Genomic DNA, 16,368 nt, shown 5'->3' on the forward strand with positions numbered 1-16,368 from the left:
AGTTTGGGTGGGGTGGGGCTGTATGAGACCCAGTCTGGTCAGGAATGTTGAGGAACCTTGAGTAGTCACCTAACTCCTCTGAATAGCAATTTTTTTTTAAAGGCAATTGGGGTTAAGTGACTTGCCCAGGGTCACACAGCTAGTAAGTGTCAAGTGTTTTGTCTGAGGCTGGATTTGAACTCAGGTTCTCCTGACTTGAGGTCTGGTGCTCTGTCCATTGTGCCACCTAGCTGCCCCAGAGTCTCAATCTCTTAATCCATGCATTGGGTCTAATGGTGACTGCATTATCTAATCAGCCTCACAGAGCTTTTGTAAGGATGGAATTAACCTTTCAGGATCAATGAAGGTATTAGACAGATGTCACCTTCCTTTTCTTCATGACTTAGGGTAGTCCATGAACCGTATTGGAATTGGGCACTAAACAGAAATGGCTTGTGCCCTCCTGGACCTTGTTGTCTGTCAGATGACCCAACTCTCAACCAACCAGTAAATTGGGAAAATGTTTACCTTGAGTGTGTAAGGGCACTTTGTGGAATCAGGGAGTGAAGGAGGGAATCAGGTAGCTGTATGGCAGTAATGCCTCTTAGAGTCATTCCCTCTACCAGATTTGAGTCTAAGTGTATGAGTTCAAATCCTGACTCTGGGGGGCAGTTAGATGGCACAGTGGATAGAGCACCGGCCCTGAAGTCAGGAGAACCTGAGTTCAAATCCAGCCTCAGACCAAACACTTGACACTTAGCTGTGTGACCTTGGGCAAGTCACTGAACCCCAATTGCCTAAAAAAAAATCAAATCCTGACTCTGTCATTTGCTACCCATGTGACTCTGGGCAAGTCTTTTAGCTTCTCTGGGTGGCAGGTCCTTTATCTGTCAGAAGGGGTTAGACTAGATAACATCAAAGGTCTCGTTCAATTCTAAATCTGTGACCCTTGGAACTCAGAGGTTGTCAAAATCTACCTATAGTGCAGTACACCTTAATAAAATAATTTGTTCTGTAAAACTTGGACTCAGCCAAAAGGCTGCACCCAAGGACCTAGGAAGCCACATGTGGCAGGTTCCCCACCCCCATCCCAGTCCTGCACTATTGAAAGGGCTCCCAACCAGACTCCTTGTCCTGGGTCTCACCTCCAGCACAGGCTTCCAGACAAACAAATATACACACACACACACACACACACACACACACACACACACACTACATATACATATATACAAGTATATATAAACATAAGATATATCTAGATATGTGTATATATAGAAGAAAAGCTAAATATACATGTGTATATGTATGTGTGTATGTATACATGTATGTGTATATACATATATGTGTACATATATACATACATACACAGAGATTGGTGATATAGTTGGTATGGGAATTTCTAGTGTGGAAATTCCTTCTATTGCTATAGCTTGACAATCATCTTTAATATGTAATCAGAGCAGGAATTCTTAACGTGGGGGTCTATGAACTTTCTTTTACTTTTTAATATTTTGGTAACTGTGTTTCAACACAATTAATTTCCATTGTAGTCCTGTATGTTTTACTTTATGCATTTAAAAACATAATTCTGAGACCAACGGGTCCATGACACAAAGCAGGTGAAGAACTCCTGTCTTATGGAGTTGCCTGGGACACTGAGAGCTTGAGTGATCAGTTCACACAGCTAGTACGTGTCATCAGTACAACCAAGGTCTTCCTCCTGACTCCAACCAGCAATCATATCCACTTTGCCACAGTTTACCACTAATGAAAATAGTAGCTCACATTTTGTTGTCCTATTAGTATTACAAAGCACTTTCAACACTCTGAAATATTCAGTGTGGGTAAGGGTTATGATGACTGCTTTTTAAACCTCAAAACAGCATAGAAATAAATGTGAGCTATTATTTTTAACCCCATTTTACAGATAAGGAAACTGAGGCTGCAAATGTAAGTGACGTGTTGCACAGTTCTAAACATTTGAGCTGGAATTTAAAAACACTTCTGATATCAAATTCAGTTATTTTTTCCCTCTACTACATTATATTGTCCCATTCAGTGTTGTTTCTCTAACTTCCTTCAATTCCTAGCTAAAATCTCACCTTTTACAATAAGCCTTTCTCAGTCCTTAATGCCATACTTTCCCTCTGTTGATTTTTCTCCCATTTATCCCATATATACATTTTGTCTCTCCTACTAGACTGGGATCTCCTTGGGAGCTTTAGATTTTTATTTTATTTTTTTTGTTTATTTTTTTTTTCCCTTCCAGGACTTAGCTCAATGCCTGGCACATATTTGGTGCTTAATAAATTGTTGAATGACTGCTTTTAAGGATGAGCTCAAAAACCTAGCAAACACCACAATCAACAACTACGCGATCACCATTCCATCACCCTATCAAATTTATGACCTACTAGGTGGTTGGTTGTGGCATTTAATTGTGCAATCTAGGGAAATGTAGACTTGTTTTAAGCCACTCCTTAATAAGGTAAATTCATTAGCTTCTCTGACATTCAAAAGCCCCCAAATAAGTATTTAAAAACTAAACAGAACTGACTTTAGGATAACTTGAAGTTTGGGATTATCCACAGCAGAGGTGTCAAACTCTACTGTGAAGCCCACACCAGATTAAAATGTAAATGAGATATGTTTAATAAAATAAATAAGAATATAATACAACATAGATAATGTTAATTTGTGGTTTTCTAAAACATGGGCCCAATTCAGGGATCATTTCTATTTGAGTTAGAAACCACTGACTCATGTTATCTCCTACTCCTCTCAATGCTGTGGACAACCAAGAACAAATGTATCATAGTTTTGCTCTTAAATTGGGATGGTGGCTTTAATTGAAAAGAGAAGGAGAAAAATTAGAGCGAGAGAGCAAGAGAGCATAGAAACATGATACCAAATACATGTCTATAGAGCAGCAAATGGGAAAATTTCCCCTGGCATGGAATTCCCATCTGGAAGAGTGAATGGAACCCAAGCTACTAAGGAGGCTCAACCCAAATTTCTCGAGGTACAGAAAATAAAACTCCACCCAGGAAAGAGCCAATGAACCACAGCCCTCAGGTACTACAGAATATAAAATAGACTATGGACTGTTAGGGATGAAAAGGATCACAGAACCCAGACTCTTTGAACATAAATTAGACTAGACCTGGAAGGGACCTTCGTGGTCATCTAGTACAAACGTGATTTTATAGATGACGGAAATGAGTGAGGTCCACAGAACTGGTTAGTGGTAGAGCCAAAAATCTGGGCCTCCTGATCGTCTATTGCTCTTACTATGGCTTTTCTCTTGCCCCTTCCCTATGTATTGGCCCACTTTTCTACAAAGCAAAGTTCCAGGCCCCTTAATGTATAGTTGCACTGTAGTTCTGTGTAGGCCACACAGATTCCTGCAGTTCTCCTGGGCTAATGGGAATTTGACTGGGTGGGATCCCAGAGACTGGGGCAACAGGAAGGGACAGGATAATCCTTGGGGCACGGAGCCACACAAAGAAAGGATTAGAGACAGAAGAAGCACAAAGGTAATTTTAAAAAACATCCCTTTTTCATGATAGAAAAGGATTTTCTTAATAAAGTGATAATGAAATGGTAGGGCATTAATGCAAGACAGACCCCTTCTACTTGTCACCCACACAATGACATACCTCTAAATTTTGATTGTCATGCAGTAGGAATTCTGAAAATAACATTTTTATAAGAACTAAATTCTGGGAAACCAACAGTATTTCATCTTTCCCATATGGATCTCTGAGTTGTTCTTCCATGTGCCCTTTATAAACGACTGACTTGGAATTCTTGAGAGGATAAAGATATAGAGCTGTTGGGAGCAAAGGGAATAGGTGACTGTTAAATATTTACTTCAATGGAGGTATCCTATAAACATGGGCACTCCCTTTACTGAAGTGTCATGAAACACCTTCAGCTTTATTGGGACCAAACCTCTGGTGATAAGTCTTTCAGCCTTTAGCTTAAATCATCCTCATCCCCATTATTATTCTCCCTGTCATTTTGTCTGCTACTGCTGCATTCTGAAGATGCTTTTGGAGAACCTATGGAAACAAGTTTGTACCTCAATACTTACTCAATTACAAAAAGCAATGTTTTTACCCCCTTGCACGGTTAGTCAGGAAGATATTAAGCATAAATAAACAATAGGATAGCAACCTGTTACCAGTGCCATTTCTAGCTGAACTAAATAGGAGCTAGATGTTCCTGTCTTGAGAAGATGCAAGCAACAATATTAATAGCAAACATGCTATATACCTGCATACGTAAAGTAATACATACACTTCCTTATCATTCTGTCATTTAATATTCACAACCCTGTGAGGTCGATGAGGAAGCCAAGGCTTAGGGAGACTGAGACCTGCCCATTTGTCCACAGCTAGTATCAGAGGCTGAAGATGAACCCAGATGTTCCAGGTTCCAGTCCAGCACTCTAGCCCTGAGATGCCAGCTACACAGTCTGTCTCCAGTCAAAGTTTTTCAACCTTGGTAGGGCCTGCCCAAGCTCATCTTCCACAGACGCACCCTCTGAGAACTCAGGCCCACCACCATCTTACTTACAGAGTAAGGCTTGAGAAGTGGTTCTCTGCAGAAATACAGAGGAAAACAAAGGTTCTTCTATACCCTTCCTCTGGGTATAAAAGCTCAGAATTAAAATCTGAGGTCAGGAAACCAAATGTTTATGAATAGCTTTCAAACCCGGCAGAAAGCTTATCCTAGGATCCAGTGCATAATTTAGGCTATTTGGCATCTTTCATTACCAACTCCACCCAAATAAGAATACTCAGCCTGGCACCCATTTCCTCAGCATATCCCTTGTGCCCCACTTCTTTCCCTAGAATTAGGTCTCAGGCAGTCTTCTGGTCCATTAATTCATGAGAACTAACTGGGACCATCTGTGTTAGCCTGTCTTTAAAATCCCAGCTGGTACCCGGGCATTACTGAGTGGGCAAGGCAGATGTCAATACCCTCCGGTGTTGAAATGCCTTGATGGACCAAGTTGCTAAGGTCTTCCCAGGGTTACCTAAGATGGACAGGTCATAATGGAGAGTTCTAAAGGTGATCCATTGGAGAAGGACAGCTGCAGGAAGAGTAATGTATCCCACAACCTGAGAAGCCTATGGGTATGGACAGGGACCAAGGCCAACTAGCTCTGGTACATATCACCTCAAACTTCTGCATGGGAGGGTCTCCCGGAAGGCCAAACCAACTTCTTCACACTCATAAACCTCTCACTCTGGGGACCAAGTTTCAAAGACAGGTCAGAGAAGCCCCCACCTCTCACACTTTTTGCCCCAACCCCCACCGACACAAAGTCCTTAGTGATGACCATGCAGCTTTCTTAATGGAAAACAATCGCTGAAGTTGGTGCATTTCAAGCACTTTAGCCTTCTAAGACACCAGACTGCTGATGAAAAAAACCCACATTCCATGGGCGCCATCTTAATGAGAGGCCAAATTTCATATGCTTGCAAACTTTTCCCCCCTCCTCCCTCCACCCCACCCTACCCCACCCCCTCAATAAAAGGTTGCATCAGAAGGAGATAGTTCCATAATTTATAGTATGGGCATTTCACTGGGGAAAAGCGCTAATCTGTACTTACAGATACATTTAAGAAAATGCATCCTCCCACAATCCTGTGCCATTTATGACTCTTGGCACAAGCCGCAATACTCAGTCTTCAATTAAGGGACACCTTAGGGTTCATTATCACACAATTGCTCCCTGTGAACCATGCCAAATGCTGTTTTGGCACAGAGCTTGGAAGATGAATTAGAAGGAAGTCTTCTCTGTAATGCCCTCTCCCCAATTCCCATTCCCATCATCAGCGTTTATGCCCTCCTCTTGCTCACCCCCTCCCTTCTTTTTTTCCAAGAGGCTTTTACTATTCAATCTCTCAACGTCAAACTCGATTCTCTAGAGGTGTATTTAAAGATGCCATATCCCCATTTTTTTCTTCCGGCTTTCAATATGCCTCAAAATTGCTGCAGATGGGATTCTCTCTACACCCCTTTCTGACCTATCAGGGCCACAGATGCCTCTTTTTTCGGCGGGGGGGGGGTGGAGGAAGAAGGGAGAGGGAAGAGGCTGGGGCCCAGAAAAGAAAACAGACAAGAGCTGTAAATACTCTATTCAGGAGCTGATCAAGGAGCACCTAGATCCAGGGGAGATTCCTATGTAGACAGGGTGGCAGCATACTCAAATATTAAGCATAGCAACATGCCTTCAACATCATTGCCAGTCATAGGAAAAAGAAAAAAAAGCAGGTGGTTAAAAAAAGAATACAAGGCAAAGTATTTATTCTCCTACTACACTGTTCTACTCCCTTGATTCAGAGACCATTTGGCCTCTAGTTGCAACTATCCGTCTCATCACTTGAATAGACCTATTCACAAAGAAGGTTCTCCCAAAGTAGTCACCAACACCTGCTTCCAACTATAAGCAGCTATCAATGTGGTATGTAGCACCACCTTCAGCTGGGAGCACAACCTAAATCTGTTACTTCTGAGAACAAGAGCAGCAGCACTCACAGGGGTAAGAATTGCAGAGATTCAGATCCTTATTTTATACACAATCAGGTGATTGTGTATAAAATGATGACACATTATACACACTCAGATGATTATGGATGGAGGGATAGGTTAGCAGAAAATGTGGAGCAGACAGCGTAGGCTTTGCTGACTTAGTTACAGTAAAGTGTGTTTATACAGCTGAGGATTGGATCAAAACCCCTTGATATTATTCCCATAAATGAATCTTCAGGACCAACTTACAATGACAGCATCTCTCCATATGAGGAAACTCTAGTTATTAACTTCTCAGTGTCACGCCACTTCAAGAGATGCTTAGACGTGACAGGTAAGAGGGGCTGATTGTAATTAGGGCTCTCAAGTCAATAACATCAAATTATACAAAGCCATTAAAGCGAAATTAGTTTAACGAAGTAGATATAAGCCTATGCACTGTAGCAACTAAGTTGGAGATAATGCAAAGTGAGTCAGTTGTCTAAAAGCAAGCGAGCATTCCTGACCTCTTTCCATTTGGGGTGGCAAAGGGAAGGGGAGGTACCAAGAAAATGCAAAATAAAACAGACTAAAAACACTTCACCCACAAGAAGCCTTGTGGAAATTTTATTATATAGAGTGTAAAATGCAACTGTCAGTCAAATAAAAAGAACATTTTGTTTTAAACACCATGCTCAACATTATTTAATTGCATTTTTTTTATAGTTAGACATTTCAAGCATTATAGGGAAATAAAAAGAAAGAGAAAAAACCGAACAATAAATTCAGTACATTTCAAAACGGAATGTCCCTCAGGTCAATTAAAAATGCAAGAAAAAATAGTTTCAGTTCCGTTTTTTTTCTTTTAAAAATACAGTTATCTGTACAAGAAAACACTAAACGTAAGAAATCATATTATCCCTTTTATTAAATCAAAATTATTTAGCGCATACTGTGGTTAATACTAGAATCATTTATTTTTCTAAGTAATTTGACAAATATTAGATATGAAAATATTTGAAAGAAAAATGAAAAAAGCAAAAAAACACCTAGGAATTAAAAAATAGTTACTACCTTATATATGGTTTAATGTTCCACAGTGTTTGTTAAAGTTACTAGTAGCTGATTTATTTTTAATATTAAAAATAACAGTATTTATATTTCTGAGAGCATAGAGGAAGGTCTTTAAAATTTTTTAAAACAAGCTTGGAGGTCTTAGATACACAAATGCAACCCAAAATGGACATGTGAAAAAAAGTACTGCTAAAAAAAATTACATGTTTTTTATATTACCCCTTTAGACTCTAGAAATTATACAAACCCTACAAAATGCCCCCCCTCCCCTAACCTGTCTGACAGCAAAACAGTTAACTGTTTCAATACAGAATTCACATAATTAATTACAATACATAATGTAGTTTTAAAAAAAATGCAATAAAATCAGACAGCCAAAATAAAAGAAATTAGAAGTAAAACATTTAATAATGCATTTACATATTTAAGAATATTTAAATACTGTTTAAAAATTTTTTTAGGATTTGTTACATAACACCTAAGACTTCCAAGCCACTTTGTTGCAACAGAAAAGATCAAAAAGGAAAAAGAGAAACACGCCAAGAAAAAAACAAAACAAAAAACCCCAAACAAAAAAAATTCCCATGTCTGAAATGTCACTACTCTGGGGTATATTTTGGTGCCTGGAATTTGCAGACATTGTTCCAAAAAGAAACCCAAAGTTTACAAATTTGGAAGTAACAATAAAACAAAACAATGCCCCCCCCAAAAAAAAAACCAAAATCAAAAGATTACCAGCATTTTCATGAAGTTTAGTATATTACTAATTTTTCCTGATTCTTAGAAAAGTTCAGTATAGATTATTCTACAACTAGTGTTTCACAAAAACGAACAAAAAAAATCTTCTGTAAATCTAGAAACCTCTGTTACAAAAAGGTTTTCTTTCACAATGATTTCAAGGAAAAAAAACTGCCATAAGGACATTGTTCTACTGCTCCTGTAGAGGGAAAGAAGAAAGAAGAAAAGTTATTCCTTGGTAGATTTTAAAGTAAGTACTTCTGAAACATTTGTCCCCAGGGTGGGTGACAGGTCACACTTTCTCTCCCTCTGGCACCATATCAAGCATCCAAACAGACAACAGAGTCAATGTACAAGGAAATACCTCCTCCCCCCTCCATGGGACTGATGTCATAGGATATGGTAAGAGAAAACCCTGCTTAGGAAGGATGCTCCAGAGTTTTTCTTCTAAATGGGAAAATAGCATGGGGCGAGACAGAAGTACAAGCACTTCCCAGCCTGTGGATATTCTGTTAGCCTTTGGAAAGCTCAACTATCCATTCTTACTGAGCCCTCTAGGCAGCTGCTAAGGATATCATCCACAGGGTCTGTTGAGGTAACCATTATTTTGTAGAATCATTGGACACTGTGATTTGCAGTGCTATAGAAGGAACAAGAAAACCTGTGGATATTTTTCCTTTAGTTGCCTGACAATTGACCTCAATACCTATCAAAATGTCTAATTATTAAACTTCAGAAGGATGATTTCCTGTCCATGGGATTAGAGGCTGGAAATGTACAAGGCTGAGAAAATCTGGCTTTGTGCCCCTCAGCCCTGCCTCCCAAGGAGCAGCCAATACAGAACACTCTTTTACTTGATCTGGGAGGTGCCTCATGGACCTGGAACAAAGGACAGGGCTAGATAATCATTGTTGTTAAACACTTTTCTAAGCCAAGTGACAGCAATTTCAATAGCCAGCTCCCCCGATGTCAGAAAACATCACAGAGTGGCAACTTTTTCAGAATGGCAATATAGTTCAATTCTTCACATTCCCTATGTGGAAGTACCTTAGAAAGCCTATGTACTTTCTTGATTGCATTGTATACAACTGAAAAATTGATGGCAATTTATTAGGCCATATGAAGGAGTTTGCCCCACTAGGTTACAAAACTGACTCCAGTTATCTTTGGCCCAAAAGATCCCATGTATAGAAAGAATAAGTAAGCTGGAGTTCTGAACAGAAATGGCTACTAGGATTTCTCCCTGGCTATTGTAAGCTACTCAGCTAACACTTGTTTTTTTTTTTTTTTGCTCATGTCCAAGTTTTACAAAGACCCAAGTATCAGAGCACCATGTTTTGGGATGGAAGAACAACAGGAGACAATGGAGACACTGGCTAGCTAAGGGGTCAGAGCTTTGATGGGTCAGCATGCCAATGTTCCACTCACTCACCAAACTATTCTAAGATGGGGGAGGAAGGGACGAGACAGAGGAATACTGCTGTGTTCAGGGAAATACAGACCTGGCTGTGGGCCTGAGCTTGCCCTAACGTTTGCCCATAGTAAGCGGCTTGCTGTCTGTAATACTCCGCCCAGGCCATGGTGTAGTCTGGTGGGGAACTTGCCTGAGAAGCTGCATTGGCTGCATGGCCTGATTGACAAAGGAGGAAAGGCAGATTATTTGAAGGCACCCATACCAGAGCATTCAAAGACAAGCCACATTAGCTGTAAAACAGTGCTCAAATCTAACTGTATACTTCCCTTCCTAAAATGTTGCTGGACATCAGGAAACACTGCTCACATTGCCTGATAGTTCAATTTTGAGGAGCTGGATGGTCATAAGGACCTGATTGAAGCTGGCTTGCTGATGGGTACAAATTACAAACACTTAATAAAAAATTCTACCCTTCCCATTGCTGCCTCCCCACTAATAGTTTCTTAAAACCATTGCATTTTTGCCATTCAGCCATTCCCCTCAGTAATCCCCTTTCTTTTCCACACCCAGGAAATTTTCAATGACAGAGGAAGAAGTATCATTCTCCTTCACACAACATTCCTAAGCCCTAAATCTTTAGTTTACCCATCTTCACCAACCTTCAACCTGAGCTCTCACAACTAGCAAGTGATGTGAATCAAGGCTTCAAACCACATGAGACCTCAATTCAGTTTCCAGAATATTTCATTCATCTAGCTCAATCATTTAAGAAAACATACCAATTTAGCCCTGATTTGAATTGATCTGCTAGGTGTTTTGAAGACTGGTTTAGTTTGTGATTCAGTTATATGGATTAAGCAGAAGGACTTCAGGACTCTAAGGCAACCACCACTTTTCAGAGGCTCAATGAGAATTAGTAGTGTGAAAATCAGCAAAGGAAAGGGATAATGTTGGCATTTCTATACCAACTGAGATGCAACCTGGATGGGTTACAACTCCATTCTGGCAAAAGGGCAAGAAGAAAAACGGGGAAACAAAGTTAAGGTACTGATATGAAGTTCCTGAGGAAAAGGGGTGAGGAAAAGAAGATGCTCCATCCACAGTAAATTAAAGTGTGCTCAGGAGGGACAAGAAGGCACTTTGCCATTGGCCATCTGCCTTTGAAGAAAGCCACTCACTCTGTTTTTTGTAATAGTCCTCCCAGGCCTTGCTGTAACCAGGCTGGCTGTTCTGCTGCTGGCTCTGCTGGCCTGTTTAAAGAGGACAAAAACAATCAGGCCAGTGAGGAAAGGAGGGTTTTTTCCTCCTGCCCAGCTACTGCCCAGAGCTTCTTGGTGTATTTTTTACCCACACCAACAAGCCTGTGGGGCACATACCTCACAACAACGCTTTGGTTTTTTGGTGAAAAAAGAGGCAAGACTTAGCTAGAAGAGGATGGAGGACAGGACAAAAGAGGAAGAGACCAAGACGTGAACCTCCATCCAAGAAACAGACATTTTTTGCCCCATGGTTATGTGGGGAAGGGGTGCAAAGAGTATTCCTCCAGGTTAGGCATGGAGCACAGCTGCTGAGTTAGTGGGGAGAGGGGAATCGTCCCTAAGATAGAAAGAAAACAGGGTAGGCTGCTATGAAAGCAAAGAAGCTTCCTAAAGAAATGTGCCAAGAAGGGGGCTACAGAGACATTGGCTGTGGGCTACTCTGAGGTGATTTAGCATTCAATACCTTAAATGAAAACAGGTAATAGACAGGAGGCTAAGAGAGAAACATGAGAAGCAGAGTTGGTTTTGTTTACAGGGTCAACTGGACTTCAAATAGGGAGAGGGAGCAAAATACCACCACCCCTTTGCATAATCTTTTTCTTCTATTTGAAGACAAAAGACTATGTACAGCTGGACAAGCAGACTTGTAGTAAATATTCAGAGAAACTGAGCATAGGAAATTAAAGAAAATCCAAGAAAGAAAGCTCAGTCCAAACCCTAACCTCATTTCCCCTTGCTCCCCAACACACACACAGTATGGCGGAAACCAGGTTGGAAAGCTTATAATTCTAGCCAGAAGCCTCTACATACATTAGATTCCTATTTTATTCCAAATTCCATTTTGGGGAGAGCAGACAGAAGGCCAGGGATAAGAGAAAGAAAGCTAATTCTAAAGAAAGCTAATTCTAACTCTTTACACTCTCTCTCACTCTCTCCTGGGTACATGTCCTACAGTGCAACATAAGCTGCAAAAGGATTTCAATCAGTAAAGGGAGAGTGGGGGGAAGGAGATTGTTACACATAATAAATGGCGAGAGGGAACAGGGCAGTAGCATCCTGTCCAGGAGCATGAAAGAGGGTTAAAAGGCTTGACCAAAGCCATAAGTCAGGACCTTTCTTTCTGCTGAGGTCAGGGCCGTCCACCTGCTAGTACCAACAAAGGAAAGGCCCTCCTTTGATGCCTTTTATTTTATTAGAACTAGTCCAAAGTAGGCTGAAAGGTCACAGCACTAAATACATTTCGTGGCAAAATACTTTACCCATTAGTTAATTTATTTAAGGTTGAAGATGGAGTATGTGGAGGATAGAGCCATTACATTCAAATGCATGCAAGGTTAAGGATGGGGGTTCGGAAAAGAGGTCTTCCTTTCCCCACAGTCATCACTGCAGAAGGACAGGGCCAAGGAGGAGGGAATGAAGGAAGAGTAGAGGAGACCATTTTTTTGATAGGTGCTTTATGTTGGCAGTGGAATGATCTGGTTCTCTAAAAAGGCAAAGGGTTGACTGAGAAGTCAGATGGCAGGCAGGAATACACTAATGGACGGGTAAGACAGTGGAATCAATACCACCTCCCCCCATCCCCGTGAGATTTCCTTTAAGATTTTAAGTAAAAAAGAACATTTGGGATGTAGAAAATAAGATTTTTCTTTTTTTTTTTGTTTGTTTTTGGCTAGGCAATGGGGTTAAGTGACTGGCCCAGGGTCACACAGCTAGTAAGTGTTATGTGTCTGAGGCTGGATTTGAACTCAGGTCCTCCTGAATCCAGGGCCGGAGCTCTATCCGCTGCGCCACCTAGCTGCCCCCTAAGATTTTTCAACTATAGGTATTTATGTAGTTTCTGAAGAATAATCTCTCATGCCTTGCATGACTGGGAACTACCCTGATCTTTAGCCAGTGAGCAATGCAGTGAAGTCTGCCTTGACAACTGCCCCACCTCATCTATCAGTGGCCAGTGTGAAGCTCTTATATTTTTATTTTTCTTATTACTCACATTTTTTATTTCTCTCATTTTTCCAAAGGAGGGGAAAAAAATCAGAACTGACTGGTAAGCAATCTAAACTCATCTACTCTTCTGGGTGTGGTGTTCAGCATTTGCCTCCACCACAGCACAGAATGAGAAAAGATCAGCTAGGCTTTTGGCCATTAGCTAACCCAAAGGTTGCTCTTTGCTAGTTAAGATACAGCCACATTCAGAAAAATGTCTAACTAATTTTCTGGTATTTTAGGAAGGATTTCCCTTTATCACAGATATACAAAAAACAGTGACATCTGGTTGAGCAATGAACCAACCAAAACAACAGAATTATAATCTTAAAATAGAAAGGGATCTAAGAAATTTACGAGGCTAAGAGCACAACCTCTATCACAAGGCTAGAGTGGAGAAATCAGGTCTAGAACCTGGGACTCCTGATTTCTAGTCCTGTCATATAACATCTAGTGGACCAGGAAACCCAGAATTCTTGAACTCACAACCAGAATTCTCCTCACTTCTAAGCCAATAACCTTAGAAGCAGGACTGCTTTATTTCCAATGTACAGAGCCCACATCACTTATGAACACTTGATATAACAGACCAGTATGCTGCAGGTCATAAAATCTGCAGTGTCAAAATGAATGCTTCCCAAACAAAAATATGTTAGGATTCCAATATGTCAAAGAAACCTGGGTTTTACCAAGGCTAAGATGAGAAAAATCTCTGGGAACAGCTGAAAAGGGACAGCAACACATTCCAAACATCAATAACACAGAAGGGTTAGAAACAACTAAACCTGGTTTCTGGTTGAGGACTAATCTGACTCTGGATTGAGAACCCAAGGAATCCAAGTCTAAAAGGTCATTTTAGTTTTCAGATACGAAAAAAGGATTTTCAAAGGGCCACCCAAGACACAACCAATTAAGGCAGCAATAAAGGGAATATAGACCGGGAGGGTTGGGCAAGCTTCCTCAAAGATGAGTTACCCAACTCTCCACCTCAGAAATCAGATCACTTCCCCTTCCCCCCCCAACAATTTAAGGAAGATTAAACATCTGCTTAATGGTTGCCATTCTCTATCTCCCCACACCCACCCCGACTATCCTCTGAACCCAAAAGCTATACCATATTTGCAACACAGGATGAGCAGACAACTCACTGACACTGAGATAAGATAGGTACAAAAGTGAGGGAGACTGTTGTCTAAATCAAAGAGAGAGGCTCCATGTGGGACCCAAGAAGACTAACTGCAAAGAGTCAGTGGTGTTGGGGAGTTCTGTGTCTTTAGTCTTTTCACCATGAGACCTGGCTAAATAGCAACAGTGTAAGAGTGCTTTGGTCCAAAGGAAACTCTTAAGTCTTGTGAAATGGGATATTTATGACCCATTCATGAAAGACAAGTGCTTGGTGACTGTTAAAGAGAATGAATGAAAGCCAATAAACCTAGAAAGTAACTACACAAAGCAGAAAAGGAGAGAGGCTTCAGTTCAATTCCTACCCCAGAGAGCAACAGCAAGAGAGATGTTGATTCTTCTCTTCTAAGTTTTCTCCACCACCTTCTTCACAACCCCTAGCACATCACTTGCCTACAAACTGTAGTCAACCACAAGGAGGGGACATGGGTCCTTGTGTGATCTGGGGCAGGGAGCAACTGGGGCCTCACTGTTCCGGCTCTCTCCCTGTTTCCCAGCTCTGTCAACCAGTGATACACATCTTGGAAGAGCAAAGGCACAGATAGTGAAGAAAGCATCAGAATATTGTTGGACTCAATGCAGCCAACCTATCATAACACACCAGTGAGGAATGCAGAAGAACTGAGCTGTTTTTCCAGACCAATTACCTCTGGCTGGCCATGTCTACGTGTAGTTTGCCTTTTTACAGGAAGGCCTTGCTACCTTTTATACTCAAGAGGGCTCTAGGAATTCACTGATCTATCCATCCTGCATCACATGAGAAAATGTGCATCTTTTTTCATCAGACTCTGAAGTGTCACTTACTTGGGACTTGCTGTGCAGGCGTCTGCCACGTCTGGTAGGTGTTACCCCAGCCCTGGGTCATAAATGCCTGAGGACCACTGTGGATTACAAAACATTCATTCTTTCTGGTCTATCATGCTTCTTTTTCATCTCATGTGCCCACCTCCCCTCACATTTTCTTTCACTCAATTCTCTTTCTTTATGTTTCCCACCCACTTCTCAAAGCCTCAAAGCTAAAGCTCTGTTGTAAGTTGTTTGCCAACTGCAGGAGAACTAGAATGAAATAACTGATTTTACCTACCTCACAGGGTTGCTGTGAGGGTTACCGTTCACTTTAGCAGCAATGTTTGGAAAGCACCCTGAGCTCCTCGGAGGAAAGGTGCTACATGGACACAAAAAAATTAAATAAATAAAAATGCTGAGGATGGAAGTTATGGAATAGACTGGCCCCAAAGCCCTGTTTAAGAACCCATTAGCAATGGCAGGAGTTAGTCTATTGATGATAGTGTTAGAAAAGAGGACTCCTCAAAAAAACCCTGGAAAAGCCCTGATGTCAATCATCATTAAGGGCCAAGGCCGAGATTAGAAAATGGGGTGGTGGCACAATTTAAGACATTATTCAACTGTAATGCCCTTACCAAATTTTCAACCTTTTTAATGCAGAGTCTCTAAGAGGGAAACTGTGGGCAGGAGGGATTCTTGAGAGAAAATTCTCTACAAAAACATGGGTAAAAGACTCACTTTTGATGAGGTGTAGCAGGTGCTTGGTTGAAAGGACTCTGACCAAAGCCTCCAGGTGCGCCCATATTGGTACCCTGTCACAGACACAATGACAATTCTAACTTCCTATTCACTGCCCATCTAAAATCTGCCCAAACCCTCCCAATCCAAATCAGCTTTAAAAGTTAAAAAAAAAAAGAAAGAAAGAAAGAAAAGAAATAAAAATATCTCATAACCCTAAATCTATCCTTTCTTCCCCACAGAAAATTTTATTTGCAGAATGGTTTCACACCCTCAGGTGAACAATATCACAGAACAGCAAATAATGGTACCACTATGTCTAAGGATGATAACACCACAGCAAACCTAGCTTATCACCCTGTGTATATGGACCAACCTGCTTGACTCTCCCGTCAATTAAGGCTGGCCCAAGTCTCTTTCTGCAATTCTATGTCCCCTTTGAGGTGAGCAGTGGCAAATCTTTCCTCCATCAACACTCCCTTTGTTTATCTGCTTTGAGGTGCCTGAAACTAAAGCCAGAGTCAATGAAAACCATCTGCATGTCTGGCTACCAATACAATGCCAACAAGAGGCCAGGCGGGCAGTGCTGGGTGCAAAGCATTAGCCCCATCTAGCCTGGAAAACAGGCAGAGAATTGGGGTAGTGAAGAGCTGGTGCGTCTAAAATGCTTCACTCACTGGTCCATGA

At 41.1% G+C, this 16,368-nt stretch overlaps 1 protein-coding gene across 3 annotated transcripts in view; it reads right to left on the reverse strand.

Moving 5' to 3' along the window:
- Positions 1-7,101: 7,101 nt before the first annotated feature.
- FUBP3 (far upstream element binding protein 3) overlaps positions 7,102-16,368 on the reverse strand; it is a 72,894-nt gene continuing 63,627 nt past the window's right edge. Inside the window, exons 14-19 of one of the 3 annotated variants that reach the window (XM_020973553.2) lie at positions 15,682-15,755; positions 15,242-15,322; positions 14,962-15,038; positions 10,912-10,983; positions 9,822-9,949; positions 7,102-8,518 (exon numbers count right to left, since the gene is read on the reverse strand). In XM_020973553.2, the coding sequence (XP_020829212.1) occupies positions 8,510-8,518; positions 9,822-9,949; positions 10,912-10,983; positions 14,962-15,038; positions 15,242-15,322; positions 15,682-15,755 (441 nt within the window). In that variant the 3' untranslated portion in view covers positions 7,102-8,509. The other 2 variants (XM_078149994.1, XM_078149995.1) reach the window with 2 other exon arrangements.

Source organism: Phascolarctos cinereus, unplaced genomic scaffold, assembly GCF_003287225.1.
Source record: "Phascolarctos cinereus isolate Bilbo 61053 unplaced genomic scaffold, phaCin_HiC Scaffold_2;HRSCAF=192, whole genome shotgun sequence".
Taxonomy (NCBI): Eukaryota; Metazoa; Chordata; class Mammalia; order Diprotodontia; family Phascolarctidae; genus Phascolarctos; species Phascolarctos cinereus.